Source organism: Canis lupus, chromosome 12, assembly GCF_011100685.1.
Source record: "Canis lupus familiaris isolate Mischka breed German Shepherd chromosome 12, alternate assembly UU_Cfam_GSD_1.0, whole genome shotgun sequence".
NCBI classification, from domain to species: domain Eukaryota; kingdom Metazoa; phylum Chordata; class Mammalia; order Carnivora; family Canidae; genus Canis; species Canis lupus.
In genome coordinates, this window is record NC_049233.1 from 7,130,851 (window position 1) to 7,150,543 (window position 19,693).

The 19,693-nt window shown below is 36.7% G+C and overlaps 1 protein-coding gene across 3 annotated transcripts in view; it reads left to right on the forward strand.

Annotated features, from left to right (window-relative positions):
* Positions 1-19,693, forward strand: part of ZFAND3 (zinc finger AN1-type containing 3) — a 324,904-nt gene that overhangs the window by 129,514 nt on the left and 175,697 nt on the right. The window contains exon 3 of one of the 3 annotated variants that reach the window (XM_038553939.1): positions 3,982-4,011. The exons of the other annotated variants lie outside the window; for them this stretch is intronic. Coding sequence (XP_038409867.1) covers positions 3,982-4,011 — 30 coding nt within the window. The remainder of the gene's footprint in view (positions 1-3,981; positions 4,012-19,693) is intronic. 3 annotated transcript variants of the gene reach the window in all.

Sequence of the window (19,693 nt, forward strand, 5' to 3'; positions counted from 1 at the left end):
GATTGTGGAATTTCCCTTCGTTGACGTCCTTGATATAATAAACCTGTGGCAGTCTGTACAACTTTCTGAGTTCTCGGGATACTATGAAAGAAAATGTACTAATTTCAAGAAAATGAAATGGCTCAAGGCTTTCGTGACTTCCTTTTCTGGCCATTTGTTCCCTTGCTGCTTTTCTGCTCTAAAGGGGTTGGAAAAATTAACTGTTTGGGATGATTCAGTCTTAACAGTCTTTCAGTCACATATTAAGCAAGTTTCCTGTCTTTTAAGGAAAACACAAATTATCTTTTTTTCCTGGAAGAATATGAATTATTTTAATTTCAGTCAACAATTCTAGTAGAAACATTTCACTGTTTTTATATCCTTGATCAAATGCTCTGGACTTAACATCAAAAAATTTTTCATTGATACCTGGGTGGCTCAGTCGGTTAAGTGTTTTACTCTTGATTTGGCTTTGGTCATGATCTTGGGGTCATGAGATCGAGCCTCATTTCTGGCTTTATGCTGGCGTGGAACCTGTTTGAAATTTTCCCTCTCCCTCTGCCCTGCCCGCTTCCCCCAATGCCTGTGCTCACGCTCTTGAAAAAAATCCGTCTTTTTCATTGATTTCTAACTCCTTTTGTTCATTGTGTGACTTTGGACAAAGGTCAAGAGCTCAAACTTCTTTTAGTTTCAGCTTGCTCTTTTGCTTGGTGAGGATAATGATAACCTGCCTTACAGGGATTTTTAAGGATCAAATAAATTTGTAAGGTACTTAGTGAACTATACAAGTTCATAGACACTGGTCTTGGCAGTGGAGTTTTGGATGTGACACCAAAAGCACAGGCAATGAAAGCAAGAATAAGTTGGGACTATGACACTAGAATGCCTTACAAAGTGGAAAAACCATCAGTAAAATGGCAGTCTATAATGGAAGAAAATATTTGCAATTCATATATCTCTATGGTGCTAATATCAAAAATATGTAAGGAACTCATATAACTCAGTAGCAAAAACCCAAATTTAAAAACAGGTTAACATTTTTCTTAGAGAACATACAAATGGCCAACAGATACATGAAAAGATATTCAGTATCACTAATCATCAGGTCAGTGCTAATCAAAATGACAATGAAATACCCACCTCATACCTGTCAGATTGGCTATTATCAAAACAACAAAATATAACAAGTCTTGGTGAAAATGTGCAAGAAAGGGAACCCTTGTACAGTGTTGGTGGGAATGTAAATTTGTACAGTTATGATGGAACATATTTAAGAAGTTCATCAAAAGTTATAAAATAGGACTATATGATTCAGCAGTTCCACTACTGGATATATGAGCAAAAGACATAAACCAGTCTCAGATACCTTCACGCTCATGTTCATTGTAGTATTAGTCACTATAGCTAAGATATGGAAACAACCTAACGGTCTCTCAGTGGGTGAACAGATAAATAGTTCTGTCTCCCTCTCCTTCTCTCCTGCCTTGTGCGTGCTTGTGCATACACTTGTGCACACATACACCATGGAATATTGTTCAGTCATAAAAAAAGAACACCTTGTCCTTGTGACAACATGGATGAATCTAAAAGGACATTATGCTAAGTGAAATAAGCCAGACAGAATGCAAATACTGTATGATCTCACTTATATGTAGAGTATAAAAAGTTAAACTCACAGGAAGGGGGGAGTTGGGAGATGGAGGATATAGGAGTATTGGTCAAAGGGTACAAACTTTCAGTTATAAGAGGAATAAATTCTGGGTATCTAGTACAGCATGGTGTCTACAGTTAATACTGTATTGTACATTTGAAATTTGTTGAGAGGAGATCTTAAATGTTCTTAACATATACAAAAAATGGTAACTATGTGAGATATTTTTTAATTAGCTTGATTGTGATCATTTCACAATATATACATATTTCAAACCATCACATTAACACCTTTAATATGTACATTTTTTTTGTCCATTATACCTTAATAAAACTGAAAAAAAAAAAAAACCTAATATAATGAAAAAAGAGATGTTGCTTAGTTTCTACCTTAAGTACTACGGTAGAATTTTACCGTTAGTTGTTGTCTAGGAAATGGGATCTATTCTAGGAAATTTGTCTTTGCTCTCATTTATTAGCTGCATTGCAGCCCTAGACTGAAATTATGAGGAAAGGCAGCATAAATTCTGGTAAATATTCCTAGTGGAGTAATTTATTCATATACCTTTGGAGAGAACCTGCATATGCTATGTATGTGACATATAGGATGTTTATATAGCCTGTGATTTGCTTCACTATATTTAGTCCAGAAATCTTGTACATAAATCAAATAGGAAGATTGGACTAGATCAATGTGATAGAAAACAGAATTACGTTTTGATTTTTTTTTCTGGAAGGAAGAATTTATGATATTGCTATGGACAGAAAATTAGCCATAAAATATTGTTTTGTTATTTGCCTTTATTCTTTGTTTTTGTCTCTTTGGATGTATACATTTTCAAAATAAAAATTAGATTAAAAATTGTTTTAGATCTGCTCTAAGCCATTGTATGTAAATGGTATTATTTTTATGATGCTAGACTGCTGTCATCACTAATTAATCCTAGAAGCTAAATATTTGTTTGCTCCAAGATGCTGAACCCTTGACTCGATGTTTATTTGTTTACTTAAAAACGTTTATTTTAGAGAGAGAGAGAAAACGAGAACATGTATATGAATGAGTGAGGGGAGAAGGGTCAGAGGGAGAGACTTTAAGCAGACTCCCCACTGAATGTGGAGCTACAGTTCCAGGCTTGAAATCAGGACCCTGAGATTTCACCCCGAGCCAAAAGAGTTGGATATTTAACCGACTGAATCATCCAGGTGCCCCAGATTTTTATTTAGGAAGAGATTAAACTGACATTGTTCTAACCATAAACTTTTGGGTGAGTGTACATCAGATCAGCTCTTTTTCCACACTTAAGTCTTGATAAGCCTTACCTGGCTTTTCAAGACCCGCCTAGTTGGGCAAATGTACCTTATGTTTACATTGCTTATATTTTGCAAAGATAAGTTTCAATAGAGGTAGGTGTAAATTAAGGTAAAAATTCTTTCCTAAGTTTGCTTCATGTCTTTTCCAAGCTTTAAGATGATTAGCCGTAATTAATTGCATCTGCAAGGCGAAGTCTGAGTCTTAGCTAAACTTACAAAAATGGTTAAAGGGCTAAAGGAGCCTAAACCTGCTGCAGGTTTTAGCATCCATTGTCTTCAGGTTCACTACCCATATATAGTATTGAGCAGATTACTGTCTGAAGAACTAAAGAGCTACATCTATGGTGAATAGAAATGGGATAGTGAATGCTGAGGTGTGGTATTCTCAGCAGCCCATTTCACTTTTGGATTTCTTTTAGATGCAGGGATTTTCTTCCTGCTGCAGTTTTAACCAAAGTAATGCAACATAACCTAACACAGCTCAGTGATCCATAAATCAGGCTTCAGTCTAGCTATGTGACATTAATGTGCAGCAACCGAAAATGTTTCAATGTTATTAGTGTAGTTTCTCCACAGTAGTGATGATTTCCTGAGAAGACATTTAGCTTGACTTCATCAAGATAGAAATGTTAGTGAATTCTGTCCTGCTACTGTTACATACATAATGTATGTAAAAACAGTATTTTGTTTTTATTAGTAAAACAGATTTTTACTTTAAAAAATAGTCTTAAGCCGTTAACACAACTGTGTATTTTCTGTCGGATATAGTGGGATTTCATCTGTGTTGTTTTACCATGTCTGTTTGAATAATATAGATGCACATTATGGATAGAAATTACAGTGATTTCACAGAAATTGTGAAATATATAAATAGCTGAATATGTAGGAATTTGATGTGAATACTCTTGGAACTTACTAAAAGACCCTATCCTTGTGGTTCTTACTTTATTTATATAAATGAGCATTTTCTTGAGCTACTTCCTGGTTTTATCTTTACTTTGAAAATCTTTTCATTAAATTGGGATAAATTTTACTTTCCAGACCCAGAATTAAAATTGAAACCAAGTAAAGGTAAGTTCTTTAGGTTCTGATTTAAACTGTTTCCTTTTAAGGAGGAACTGTTAAATTCTGTTCTTCTGGGAACACTTAAAACCTGGGCCTCTGAAACTTGAAAAGAAGTGCTATATGGAAATAAATTATATTTATTCAAAAGATAATTTTCTTGAATATCTGCTATGTTTATTGCTTTAGATTATGCACTGTAGGCAGAAGTGTGTATGTAGTCCCTACTCTCAAAGTCTAATTGAAATAGTGGAATAGCAGACGCTTGAAACTTATGGGAGATATGTTCTGAAACCTTCAAGGTACCAGTGTAGTGTTATCTTTTTCTTAGCTATAGAATGTGGGTGATAATACCCTACCTTTACAAATTGTGAGAATTATTTTAGATCCTGTGTTAAATAATCATCATTTCTGAGTAAGTTGATCACTTTCCTTTCCTACTTTGTATTATTTTCAATACCCTGGCTTAAGGAGTTAAGGACTTAAGTTCAGATGTCAGATATACATACTGTGATATTTAAGCAAATTGTACCAAGTTGTACGCAGCACTTTAGTTTTCTTATCTGGAAAATGAGGAGTAGGGATAGAACTTAGCTTGCTGTGAGGATTTAATAAAGTATTGTGTAAGGCAAATAGTACCTGGTATGTAGTAAGTGCTTAATAAATGTCAGTTTACTGTGTATCAACTTAGGATATAAAAATCTCAGAAATAATACTATACAGACTGTGGTGAAAAACCAGTTATTTTCTTCAACCTGTCACAATCCAGTGTTTTTGTAAAATACAAGTGAATTACTGGATTAAAAAATTCAACTATAAAGACAAAATAAGTTCTGTTTTTCTTAAAGGTTTGTTTTTTTATTGGAGAGAGAGGGAGTGGGGAGGAGAGGAGAGAGAGGGAGAATCTGAAGCAGACTATGCTGAGTGCAGAACACGATGCAGTGCTCCATCTCACAACTCTGAGATCACGACTTGAGCTAAAATCAAGAGTTGGATGCTTCACCCACTGAGCCTCCCATGCACCCCTGAAGTTTTCTAAATTCTTACCCTTAACATTTCTACTGATCTCCTTGTAGGCCATTAATATTTTGTACAGTGTCACTGGTCCATGACTGTACTTTGAGTAGCACACTGTCTTTTTTTTTTTTATTTTTTTTTTATGATAGTCACACAGAGAGAGAGAGGCAGAGACACAGGCAGAGGGAGAAGCAGGCTCCATGCACCGGGAGCCCGACGTGGGATTCGATCCCGGGTCTCCAGGATCACGCCCTGGGCCAAAGGCAGGCGCTAAACCGCTGCGCCACCCAGGGATCCCTAGCACACTGTCTTAGTGTGTATGGAGTCTTAGAGAAGGCAGAATATGTGTGCACCAGTGTGTAGGTGAGGAGTGAAGCAGAATCATTCTTACAACATTTAGTAGCTAGCAGTTCAAGCCCATTTCTCGACCTGAACAGTATATGAGGGTCGTTTGAGGCTTCTGGAGTGCCTTCCTCTGATTGTTATTCCATCCCTTCCCAGATATTAGAATTGTTGCTCTTCTCCTTTCAGCTATGCAGTTCTCTAGTTGCTCTTAACTTTAGAGCTAGGAGAACTTTAGTCTCAGAAGGCCAGATAAGCATGCATAGTCTCAAATCAGCTCTACTAAGTGGATAAGAGTACGATGCTGAATACTATTACCTTGTGGGCTGAGGTGAAACAGTCATTGACAGTGACTTAAGGATCCCCTTAAAGATCTCCTTGAGGATTGATTGCAACCTCAAACCAGACTGTGTGCTTGTGGACAAATGGGGAACCATAGGTAGAGGAGCTTGGCATTTGTTTTCCTTCTGTGCAAAAGCAGCGACAGACCAAGTATTTTTTTGTACAGAATTGCAAACAGCAGGTTTTACAAATAGCAACTGTGGTTGACAACCGAAAGTCTACAAAATGCTAGATGCAGCCAGGATTGGAATTCTCTTCCAAGTATTTTAGAGGGAACCAAGCATTACCAGATTTTGTCTTCTGAGAAAGTATAAATTGTCAGTGAGCAGGTGCTAAGTGCCAGACACTGTGTTAAGGTATTTTATAAAGATATCTCAATTCTCACCACAAATTACAAGATTCTTATTTTTAAATGAGCAAACAAGGTTTACAAAGATCAAACAACTTGTCGAAAGCAGTTTAGTTTGTAAGTGGCAGAACTTGATTTTGAAACTAGATTTGCCAGACTCCTAAGTAAGTTTTCTTTATTTCACCTAAAGAGAAAATTACAAATAACTTTTTTTTTCCTAGACCCATTTGAGGGTAGGTCACTAACCTGAGACTCCATCACTTCCAAATATTTTAGTGTTTATTTCCTGAAAACAAGAACATTTTGATACATTTATACATTGCTGTTATCTAGTCTTCAGACCGCATTCAAGTTTGCCGCTTATCCCAGTGATGTCTTGTGTAGCATATATCCCTATAATTCTGTTTATTTCCTTCTGAAACAGTTCCTCAGTTTTTTTTTTTTTTTTAAACTTTTGTGAACTTGGTACTTTTGGAGATTACAAGGCAGTTGTTTTGTATAATGTTTCTTGATTTGGTCCTATCTGTTGTTTTCTCTTGCTTTAGGTTATGGACTTTTGGAGGAATATCATCTAAGTGTGTGACCATTTCAGTTTGATCCATTAGTAATGATTACCACTTTGATTGCTTTATTGAGGTGTTGTCTGTTGGGCTTCATTGCTATAAAGTTACTCTTCTCACTTTTATAATTAACAAATGTTTTGTAGAAAGGTGCTTTACAACTATGTAACTCTTCCATCCCTGTGACAGTTTATTTACTTATTCATTAAATTTGTTATCTGTATGGACTCATAGTTCTTGTTTTATTTAATTGGTTATGACCTGTTACTACTGTTATGCATTTTGATGTCCAGATTGTCCCAGATTTGGCCAGTAAGAGCTCCTTCAGGTTGATTTCTGTGCCTTTTTGACACATTCCTTGACAAAATACTCCAGAGATTTTTCTTGCTTTCTGGCACAAGGTGTTCCAGGCTCATTTTGCACCTTTCTGGCTCCAATCCTGGAATTAGTAATTTCTCCAAGGAACTTTCATTATTTTAGTGGAAAATAGTATTCAGAAGACAAGATCTGGGTCATTAGCATGCTTATTGCTATTGGAATGTTGTTGCTCCTATGTCGTCTTAGTGGATACATACATGTTTGCCTCTATATTTATTTATATCTTTAAGTATGTTGAGAATCATGAATTCATATAACTCTAATTTCAGTCTGATACCACAGGATTCATTCTCTTATTTTCTAATCTCCTTCTTTTATTGTGAGAAACTTGGCTTCCGTTGTCTTTAATACATATACTAAGTGACCAATATCTCTGTATCTTACTAGTCTCCCATCTCTATTGCTGCCTTTGGCCCTGAATGGATGCTCTGCTTTTCCTTCTTAGATTCTGACTCCCCATTCCAGACAGTTCCTCACGTTCCATCTCCCCATGTAGGATACGATTTTCCTTTAGCTTGGGCTCCCAAGTGAATTTTCTTCATGACCATATTATACTATCTCAGTCCTCTTATTTTGGTGTTTTTGCTACTCTATATAAACTGCAGCATTAAGAGTTCTCCAGAACAATTGTCCTGTTCATAGGAGAGCACCAACTAAAATGTCTGAGTGGGAGAAATTGAATGTGAGAGCTGAAAAATAACTTTTCCTGTGATCAGCCTCGGTTAGTAATTTGTATTCTGCAAATCATCACAGAACTAGAATTGTTCCTTTGACAAGAAATTGGACTTAATGGGTTGTCTCTAGAATTCTCATTAGAGATTAAAAAGAAAAACAAATTTTACTGTTATGCAGAGGATGTAGAATGAGGTAGGTTCCTGGGTGGGCAAGAGGGTTTAGAATGGGTAGGAAGAAAGAATCTACTCTGAAGGGACTAATTGGGTTGGGCCTGACCATTGGCAGGATATTCTGTATTCACCAAGCCAGACAGGATGGAGACTTACTTGAGTTGGGGCAAACTAGATGCAGAGACTCCTCCTTTGGAAGGGTGAAGGCTGACTGGCTGAGGATCAGTAGGAGGCATGAAGCTGGGCATGGGGTGACAGTTATATTTGGTCTGTGCTGTTCTATGGGAACAATAAGCAGGAAGGATGGCTAACAGTTACTGAGAGGGAGGTTTTAAATCTTTTAACAGTGAAAACTGGGACGGTGAATGACCAACATGGCATGTTACCCTAGAGTATGCTCATTCCCAGTACTGCGTACTGTCTTATATTTTCTCATCAGACTAAAGTGATACGAAAATTTATTTTAACCTTGTTTTTACCCCCAAAGGGTATCTAGTAATTTGGGGATATTGTGAAATCTCACCCTTAAAATATACTTAAAGGTATATTTCAGTGCAGCGAAACAAAATGTATGGTTTTGGAGTTTTGTTTGTTTTTTAGCAAGAGAAAGGTGTATCAGTGAATCAAATATACTGTAGTGGTCAGAGTAATGGATAATGTGCTCAGAATAACTTAAGATGTAGGGGAGTTGGTCTAATAGTTACTGAAATTTACTCTGATTAATTCATTTTTTTTTTTCTATCTCTTCTCTATCTGAATTCAGTAATTTCAAAGTTACTCCCTAGTTGTCTGAGGAAAACTGTTTGATGGGAACCTTGGTTAGTAAGTTCTTGCTCAGTGTTTATCTTTAGGAAACCATCAAATTACTCTTAAGGTTATTGAATTGATTTAGTATCATTAAAGTGAGAGAAGTTAACAGGATTTATTAGAATGTAAAGTCATTTCCAGAAGGAAAAAACATAGGTCAGAAATTTTTTCAAAAAGCTTTCAGATTTTCCATGTTAAGAACATGTGAACATTTATGGATTGGGTAAAATGTATGTGGCAAGGATGCCTGGGTGGGTCAGTGGTTGGATGTCTGTCTTCAGCTTGGGGTGTGGTCCCTGGGTCCTGGGATTGGGTCCCACATTGGGCTCCTTGCATGGAGCCTGCTTCTGCTTCTGCCTGTGTCTCCCTCCCTCTCTGCCTCTCATGAATAAATGGATAAAATCTTAAAAAAATATGTGGCAATTCCTTGTACCATTGTTACAGTTTTATAATGTTATTTAATTATTTGTTATATAATTTTTATAGTAAAAGTTAAAAGTAAAAAAAAAAAAAAAATTCTGCCAAGGTTCCAGCCAGTTTCTTCTGGTGTAGTGAGAGGCCAGAGGAGCCATGCCAGTGACTTTGTTTGTATTGAAAGACTTTGGTTCTGTGGCAGGTATTACCTAGTTCCCCAGTACTGAGGACGAGTGATGGAAGCAGGCTGGGTCTGAGGACCCAGAAGGGGTTCCACAGGTCCAGCCAAGAGGGTCCTTGGCTTTGCACAGGACGGAAATCAAATGTACGAGAGCAGATTTTATTGAAAATAGCAGATAAAGACAATGTCTAGGAAACTCAAAGAAAATGGAAGATGAGTCTTATTTTTACTTGAGGTCTGGGATTTTTATTGAGGATAGTGGTCTGGTGTATATGTCCCCTCAGCCATCTAGGATTTGGTCAAATTTTGGTCAAAATTTGGGCGAGTGCTCAATTGCCTGCCAGAAGCCATGTATGCCCTGGAGCCACGGGTCTTGACATACATCAAGGTGTTTTGAGTCAGTGGTCTTGAAAAACATTCATGATGACCTCACACTGACCATTCCTTAGGTGTTATCTGTTATGCTGGAAGACTCCAAAGAAATCATTAGATTCTTTTTTTTTTTTTTAAGATTTTATATATTTATGAGAGAGACACAAACACACACACACACACACACACAGAGGCAGAGACACAGGCAGAGGGAGAAGCAGGCTCCATGCAGGGAGCCCAATGTGGGACTTGATCCCGGGTCTCTAGGATCACGCCCTGGGCTGAAGGTGGCGCTAAAACGTTGAGCCACCCTGGGATCCCCCAAATCATTAGCTTCTTGACCTTTACAAGTTGGACCTGTATTAAGGCATATGTAAGGTGGGGGTAGGGTGCAGATCCTAGCAAGAATAGAAGTAGGGAAAGAAGCAAAGGGAAAAAATACCATTTTCTTACACAGGGTTCCTTCAGTTTCTCTTATTTCACAGGACCCAAAAGGTCCAAGATCTTGACTCCGATATCAAGATGGTTGGAAATGGAAATGGCCAGTGATTAAAAAAATACTAACTATGCCTTGGCCTAGCTAGGACTCTCATTCATTCTTCCTCAGGCTTTCTGTATTGAAAATTTATACTGGTGATGTGGTTTGTGATTTTGATAAAGGTGTTTTGTTCACAGAGATCTGAATGGTGACACTTCCAGCCTGCATCAAGAATGCATTTTAGCTTTTATTTGAGTATAATTTTTAGTCTCTGCTCTTCTCACTATCAAATACTTAACATAAAACAGAGTACTTTTTCAGTCTTTGTTAGTGAAATCCAAGATGTAGGCCTTAAGTTCTGTGACTTTTTCTCAGCCATGCTACAGCCTAGCCTTTAGTTATTGTCATTAACAAGGCATCCTTGTTGTATACACTCAAGTGTGTTTTGTAAATGAAAGAGATGTTGTTCTGTGTATCTGTGTGAGAATGAGTTCCGGGTTGACCAGGTATCTCACTAATTGAATAGAGATTAATTTGCTTTAATTAAAATTTAATTAATTAATTAATTTGCTTTTGATACTTGTCTTTTTGCCTTCTGAGTAACATGATAAACACGTTCTAAATTTGTTGCTAATGGCTGGGTGAAGTTTTTGGGCACACTTCCTTGTGTTGCCAAGCTCTTCTAAAATGACTAAATCTATTCCTTATTCTATTCAGCAGCCTCACACTTATTTCTAAGATTTACTTTAGATTTCCTCTTAAATGAACAATGTTTGCTTTCCATATTTCCATTATTTTCCCTCCAATTTAATAGGAGAAATGATGGTTTCGTATTGCATTTGTATCACATTCCTTTAGCTGATGTTTCTTCTTCTTATTAAATAGTCGCTTTCCCAAATGATTTTTGGGTGCGTGGTGGGGGAAGGAAAAAAAATGGAAGACCAAAGTCATGTCATTTGAGGTTTTCTCCTGCTTGTTTCCTCTAGGATAAACAACCTCTCTTCTGTTTTTTAATCTGTTAGCAATTTACTAGGTTTGGTAGGACCTAGCTGTCACACCTTGCTCAGTATAGCACTTCTTCCTGTCTTTCTTTTTCTTTGTTTTTGTTTTCTTTCTTTTCTTTTTTCTTTTTTTCCCCTTCCTTCCTCCCTCCCTCTTTCTTTTCTTCCTTCCTCCCCCCCCTTCTCTCTCTCTCTCTAATGCACATAAACCCCATTCTTGGACCATCAGTTCATCAGTTTGTCAGCCAGAGTCTTTGCTTGCTTCTGTAAGGCTTCAGAAATAATTGATGATTTTTCTGCCCATGACAATTTATATCCCTAGTTGTCTGATGCACATGAAATATGTTGTTGGAATAACACATGTGGCTGCCTTCCATTTCTTGGACTCTTGCAGGTATATGGAATTGTGAGGATGTTCATTTTGAAGATCCATAATGAGTTAGGACTTACAAAGTACGATTTGAAACATCAGAGCATAACTGTTAGTGTCACAACAGCTGTTATTTTATTCAAATGAGATTTTAGTGTTAGTGGCTGGATAGTTGGGACCAGGTGCTGTGTTTGTGCCCTCCCTTCCCTTTGTAAGATTTTTGGCTTTATTGAGTTATATATAATTTTGGGGCAAGATTTAATTTTGACAGACGTGACTTAAGTAAAAGAGGTAGGTGAGTGATAGGTAATATTCATCTCCACTAACTGTAGTTTTGTTAGCAGTCAGCTGGAAGACAGGTGCTATGAAGTCAGTATTGTATGGCTTCACTGAAGGTTCCACTTAAATGAAAATGGACCTGAATTATTCATGCAATTTACCAACACTAATATCCATTAATAAAGTAATTGTTTATTTTGAAAAATCTTTACACTTACTAAGTTTTGTTGGCACTTCACTTCTCTGAGTTTGCTGATTTGTTGTCATGATTTTCTTCCTTGTCAGCCTTCAAATGTTCCAAAGGGGACAGAACAACTTTGAGTACTATAGATTATTATTGTTTTTTTTTAGTATTTTTATTTATTTATGAGAGACAAACATAGGCAGAGGGAAAAGCAGGCTCCCTGCAGGGAGCCCAATGTGGGACTCAATCCCAGGACCCCCATATCATCACGCCCTGAGCCAAAGGCAGATGCTCAACCACTGAGCCACCCAGACACCCTGAGTGCTATAGATTATCGATGGCACTTTGCAAGTAGTTAAATATACCCTAGGTAAAGAAAACTGTAGAATTAAAAAAAAAAAAAACTTGGGCTGCATTTTAGGTGAATGGTATCTAAAACTACTTTCACTCCATGGGTGACTTCAATATCTGGGCTTTAAAAAGCAAGGATTCATAAAATTGTATTTTTTTTATGAAAATACCATTTTTGTAAAAACGAACCTCATTTATTAGTAAAGGACTAAAGAGCTTATGAAAAAGAGCTATTATGTTACTCTAAACTTGGTCATTCTGGAGTAGCATTGTTCAATAAAAATTTCTGTGATGGTGGAAATATTCTATATCTGTGTTATCCAGTATGATAGCCACTTGTGGTTGTTGAGCACTTGAAATGTGGCTAGTGTGACTAAGGAAATGCATTTTCCATTTTATTCAATTTAAGTAGTCACACGTGACAGCACATTTCCTTGTTGATATACCTTGCTTGCATTAGCACAGTTCTGGAACATATGTAGAATCTGTAGCCCAACCTAGAGGTTTTGAAAGAAAGTGATTCCATTGGGATTTTCTTGAAGCTGAAGACCTAAATACCTCTTGAAATCACTATTCTTGATTTTTCCATGACATAAATTATGGAGTGTCTTGAACTATTCCCAGTTTTTACATTGGGGAAGTTCTGAAATGTTCTTTCTCATCCAGTTGTAGTGACCCGAGAGTTTATTATCTACTATCTGTAGAAAAATAATCAACTTTTGCTTTACTCAAAACTGCTGGACTGGGATCCCTGGGTGGCGCAGCGGTTTGGCGCCTGCCTTTGGCCCAGGGCGCGATCCTGGAGACCCAGGATCGAGTCCCACATTGGGCTCCCGGTGCATGGAACCTGCTTCTCCCTCTGCCTATGTCTCTGCCTCTCTCTCTCTCTCTCTCTCTCTCTCTGACTACCGTAAATAAAAAAAATAAAAATAAAATAAAGTAAAAAAACTGCTGGACTCGGTAGTGGAAATAGCAGCTTTTGCTTTTTCATAGCAAATAACCTTCATTGCTTATTTTCTTTGAAAAATTTTCCACCTGCAAGTGTTCTTTGCTTTAAAAGTTCTTATATATAGGTAAATTTGGGAGTGATTGCTTGTATTAAAAAGTATTCTTGCTTTTCTAGGTAGTCTTTTACAGGTTCACCTATTTAGCACCTCTCAAATTTACCATTTGACTTTAACTTATTTAGGTCATCAACTGAAGATCAGTTGGAAGTAAACTTATGTTAATCAATGGGAAAGTAGATTGAATATATAAAAGATTATTAATTTTTGCTCATATGTTCGATGAAGTGAAGGATACTTGCCTCAAGAACCTGACCAGTTAGCTATGAGCTGGTGAGCTTGTCTCCTCACATTTCCATCTACTTCATTATAAACTACCTCAGTTTCCTTGCTTGTACTGTAGCAACAAGAAATCTGTTTTTGTGAAGATTAAGTAATGAAAAGAAGGAACTGTTCTCTGGGTGTTGTATGCAAGTGATGACCCACTGAATTCTACATCTGAAACTAATATTATTACACTGTATGTTAACTACAATTTAAATAAAAACTTGAGAAAAAGAAAAGAACAGTTTCAAGTTCTCTCTGTCAGTCAGAGAAGTGGTTCTTTGCAAGCACTGGGGAAGGCTAATTTGGCATTTTCATAAAGTCTCACTCAAAGCAGCCTTACTCTAAGCTTACTCCACATTAATCCACTGCTGATAAATATATTGGCTGTAGGAAGATCAGCTTGCTGGAATAACTTACTAGAAACATTTCATTAAGAATAAAAGCACTCCTACTTGTAATGCAGAAACTAGAGGGAAATTTTGAGGGATATTATTTTAGTTCGAGAAGTGCTTTTATTTAGTAGCATTGTAATTGCTGAATAAAAAAAAATGGGGGCGTCTGGGTGGCTCAGTAGGTTAAGCATTTGCCTTTGGCTCAGGTGATGATCTCAGGGCCTGGGATTGAGCACTGTATTAAGCTCCCTGCTCACCAGGGAGTCAGCTTCTCCCTTTTTCTGCGTACCCCCCACCATGCTCGAGCGCACGCGTGCTCGCTCACTGTCTCTGTCTCAAATAAATAAATATATAAAATCTTTTTAAAAAAAGTATTAGTGGAGACAGGAGAGTGGTCTGAATTAGCTTATGTGGCTTAGTATATACCTGTGAAACCATCAGCACAATTTATGTAGTGAATACATCTGTCCACCCACAAGTGAGTTTTCTCTTGCCATTAGGAATCTCTTCCTCCCATCCCTACCTCATCTCAGACAACTACTGATAAGATTTCTGTCACAATAGATTGGCTTGCATAAATGGAATCATATGATACATACTCTTTTGGGGAGGGGATCTGGCTTTCAGCATAGTTTTTGAGATTTATCTGTAGTGGTGTCTCTATCAACAGTTCTTTCCTTTCAGTTTGCTAAATAGTATTCTTTGTGTGGATATGTTATAAGTTGGTTATCCATTTATGTGTGGGTGGGCTTTTTTTTAAAAAATAGATTTTCACTATTAAAATCTGCTGTAAACATTCATGTACAAGTCTTTATATGGACATTTATTTCTTATATTTCTTTTCTTATGGGCAAATTCCTAGGAGTAAAATAGGTCATATGTAGGTGTGTGTTTAACTTGTTAAGAAACTGCCAAACTCTTCCAATGATTGATTATACCATTTAATACTCTTAGCAGCAGTTTATGGGGGGTACTAATTCTTTTGTATCCTCCTCACCACTTGATATGGTCAGTCTTTAGTTTTAACCATTCTAATCGGTTTATTTTGGTATCTTATTGTGCTTATAATTTCCATTGCTCTCATGACATTTTGCATATCTTTTCATGTGTTTATTTGCTACTCATGTATCTTTGGTTGAACTCTAGAAAATTTTTGCTCATTTTTAAATTGGTTGTTCATGAGTTTTGAGAATTCTTTATATATTCTGGATAGAAGTCCTTTTCTTTTCAAGATTTATGTATGTATGTATGTATGTATGTATGTATGTATGTATGTATCTATCTATCTATCTATCTATCTATCTATCTATCTATGATAGACATAGAGAGGCAGAGACACAAGAGGAGGGAGAAGTAGGCTCCATGCTGGGAGCCCGATGCGGGACTCTATCCCGGGACTCCAGTATCGCGCCCTGGGCCAAAGGCAGGCTCTAAACCACTGAGTCACCCAGGGATCCCCAGAAGTCCTTTTCTTAAATGCTTTGTAAAGATTTTCTCCTGCTGTGAGGCTTGTAATTTCATTTTTTAAAGTGATTTTTGAAGAGCAGATGTTTTAAATGTCAGTGAATTTCAGTTTATTCATTTGTTCTGTTATAGATGTTGCTTTTAAATATTTTTTCTGTATTAAAGAAATTTTAAGTTTTATGTATTATATTTAGATCTGTGATTTATTTTGTGTTAATATTTATATATGGTATGAGGTATAGATCCAAATTGTTCTTCACCCTCTGCCCCCTGCCCCCTTTCCTTTTTCTACTTCATTGCCTTTGGGCCTTTGTCAAAAATCAGTTGTTTATTAATATGTGTGGAGTGTTTTTGTTTTTGTTTTTTGACTCTATATTCTATTGCATTGACCTGTCTTTATCTTTATGCCAGTACCACTTTTGGGAAGAATTGACATTTTAACAATCTTAAGTCTTTTTATCCATGATCAGGCTGTTTCTCTCCATTCGTTGAAGTTATTACTTTCTCCCAATAATATTTTATAATTCCTATGTATAGGTCATGCAGATCTCTTAACAGCTTTATCCTTAAGCAGTTATATTTTTGATGTTATTATAAATAATATTTAAAGTTTTTCCTATTTTTGATTGTTTATACATTGATTTTTGTATCCTGTCAGCTTGGCAAACTATTTAACATACTAGCTTTATTGTTGATTCCATTGGGTTTTCTACATAAACTTAATTATATTTTTTGTGAATGAAGGGAGTTTACTTCTTTTTCTCCAATCTGGATTCCTTTCATTTATTTTTCTTGCTTGATTGCACTGGCTAGACGTTCCAGTACAGTGTTGAAGTGGTGGGAGTGGATATCTGCTCTAAGAGGAAGAGTGTACAGTCTTTCACCATGAAGTATATATGAAGTTAGCTGTAAGTTTAAAAAAAATTTTTTTAAAAGATTTTATTTATTCATTTGAGGGAGAGAGAGTGAGCAAGTGAGAGAGACGGGGGAAGAGAGAGAGAAAGAGAGAGAGAGAACAAGTGCAAGGGAAGGAGGGTGAGGGAGAAGCAAACTCTGTGCTGAGCAGGGAGCCAGATGTGGGGCTCATCCTGGGATCATGACCCGGGTCAAAGGCAGACACCCAACGGACTGAGCTACCCCTGTGCCCCTGCTGTAGGTTTTTAAAATAGATGCTCTTGATTAGGTTGAGCAAGTTCCCCTTTGTTTCTAGTTTGCCAAGAGTTTTTATCAAGAATAAATGTTGGGTTTTGTAAAATGCTTTTTTCTGTGCCTATTGAGATGATCATCTGGTTTTTCTCTTTTAGTTTAGTTTTGTGGGGGTTAATCTAGTGGATTAATTACATTGATTGGTTTTCAAGTCTAGTCCTGCATTTTTGAGATAAGCCTTGCTTCATGATGTATTACCTTTTAGTGCATAATGTGGATTCATTTTGATGAAATCTTATTTAGAATTTTTACATCTATATTAATAATGGATTTTAGTCTGTAGTTTTCCTATCATGTAATGTCCTTGTCTGGTTTTGTTATCAGAGCAAATTCTGATCTCAAAGACTGAGTTGGAATATATCCCTTTTGCTTCAATTGTCTAAGTTTGTTTAGAATTGGTATTATTTCTTGCTTAAATGTTTTGTATTTACCATTGGAGCCATTTATGTCTGGAATTTTCTCTGTGGAGGATTTTTAACTACAAGTACAGTTACTTTTAATAAAAATACAGGGCTGTTTATATTATCTGTTTCTTTCTCAGTGAACCTTAGTAGGCTTGTCTTTTCATGTTTTTTGTCCATTTCATGCAACTTATATTTATGGTATAAAGTTGTTTATCATATTCCATTGTGTTTTTAATATTTGTACAACTGATGACACTTCCTTGTTTTTGATATTGGTAATTGGTATCTTCTCACTCTATCCTAATCAGTTTCTGATTAGAGGTTTATCAATTTATTGATTGTCTCGAAAGACCTGATTTTGGTTTCATTTGTATTCTCTTTTTTTCTGTTTTCTTTTTTTAAAGATTTTATTTATGTGTTCATGAGAGAGAGAGAGAGAGAGAGAGAGAGAGAGAGAGTCAGACATAGACTTTTGTCTTTATTACTTCCTTTCTTCTGCATATTGAGTTTAATTTGTTCTTCATTTTCTAGTTTTGTAAGATAGAAGCTGGGTTTATTGATTTAAGATCTTCTTTGGTAATAAAGATTTTCACAGCTATAAATTTCCATGTAATTATTGCTTCAGGGGTAGCAATACAGATTCTGCTCTGTTGTTGTTTTAATGTTCTTATCTGCTGATTTTAAACATCTGTGTTACTTCTGGGTTGGTTGAATGCTTAGTCTTTTCAGGCTGCTATAACAAAATAACACAGACTGGAGTGGTTTATAAGCGAGACATTTATTTCTCACAGTTCTAGAGGGTAGAAGTCTAAGATCAGGGAGACAGTTTGGTCAAATGAGGGCTCTCTTCTGAATCATAGATACCTCACTGTACCCATCACTTGGTGGAAGGGGCTAGTTAGCTCTGTGGTATCTCTTTTTTTTTTTTTTGTGGTATCTCTTTTATGGAGCACTATTCCCATTCATGAGCTACTCTCATGACCTCATCTCCTCTCAAAGGCCTTTCCTAATACCATCACCTTTAGGGGTTAGGATTTCAACATATGGGGGGCGCCTGGGTGGCTCATTCAGTTAGGATCCCAGAGTCAGGATCCTGGGGTCTTGGAATTGAGCTGCTCATCGGGCTTCCTGCTCAGCAGGGAGTCTGCTTCTCTGTCTCTCTTCTGTCTCTCTTTCTCTCTCAAGTGAATAAATCTTAAAAAAAAAAAAAAAAAAGATTTCAACGTATGAATGACCATAGCAGTTGTGAATGATTGGTTTTTTTCTTATTATGGATGGCATTTTCCTACTTCTTTGTGTACCTGATACTGTGAGATACTGTGAGTTTTACCTTGTTGGATGCTGTATATTTTTGTTTACCTGTAAACCTTTTTTTAAAGGTTTTTATTTATTTGAGAGAAAAAGCACAAGAAGGGGAGAGGGGCAGGAGAAGCAGGCTCCCCACTGAGCAGGGGGTGGGGAGAAAGGCCTGATGAGGGGCTCCATCCCAGGCCCTCAGGATCTTGACCTGAGCTGAAGGCAGATGCTCAACCAACTGAGCCACCCAGGTGTCTCTACCTATAAATCTTCTCGAGCTTTGTTCTGAGATGCAGTTAAGTTATTTGGAAACAGTTTGATCTTTTGGAGTTGTGCTTTTAGAAGATTATATATATATATATATATATATATATATATATATATATATATATATATATATATATATATTTGAAGTCATGCTCAGTCTAGGATTGTTTTCCCTTTGCAAGGCAAGATCTTTTTGAGTACTTTACCCATTGCCCTAAATTTTGAGTTTTCTTCACCTAACCTTTGGGAACAGGCACTATTATCAGCATTCTGTGCATAATAGGTACTATTCCTCCTTTTTTTTTTTTTTTTTTTTTTTTTTTTTTTTTTTTGGTACTATTCCTCCTAATCCTTTTGGATAAATCTTTCCTTGGTGTTGGACAGTTTATTTAAATATACATTTACTGATCTGTATGCTTGTTCTGTTCTTTGAACTCTAGCTGCATTGGTCTCTGCAGAGTCTTAGCTAATTTGCTTAGTTCAGAACATCTGCCAGGCAGGACTAGCTATACAATTTGCAGGGCCCAGTGTAAAATGAAAATGTAGGCCATTCGGAAATGTTTTTGAATTTCAAAATGGCAACAGCAGAGCGTTAAAGCTTGCACGGGTTCTTTCTGAGCTTCAACTGCACAGGTTGTAAAACCTATGAAGCCAGGGCTACCATGAGGTTTTATCCCACTTTCCTTTCCCTGTTCCATGGCCTGGAAGATGAAGCAGTCCTAGGACTTTTCTCCTTTTGTTTCCCATCTCTTAGGAATCATTGTTGTCCTTTTTTGTCAGATGTTGAGTTTTGGAAACTATAGTCTCATGTATTTTTCTGGGTGGGTTTTTGTTTTTGTTTTTGTGGTTTTTAGACAAGAGGATAAGTTCATTTCCTGTTAGTCTATCTTGGTTCTGGAAGCAGAAGTTATTTTTGGTGTAAAGATCTGCTTTTTGCTTGTTTGTTAATTCATTTAAGGACCTGGTAGCTTCTTTTTTGTTATACTAGGTTTCCCATGTTTCGTCTGTTGGCTTGGCATCTTTAGATAGCTGTTTTGGGTAAAAATTTTCTTGTATCATTG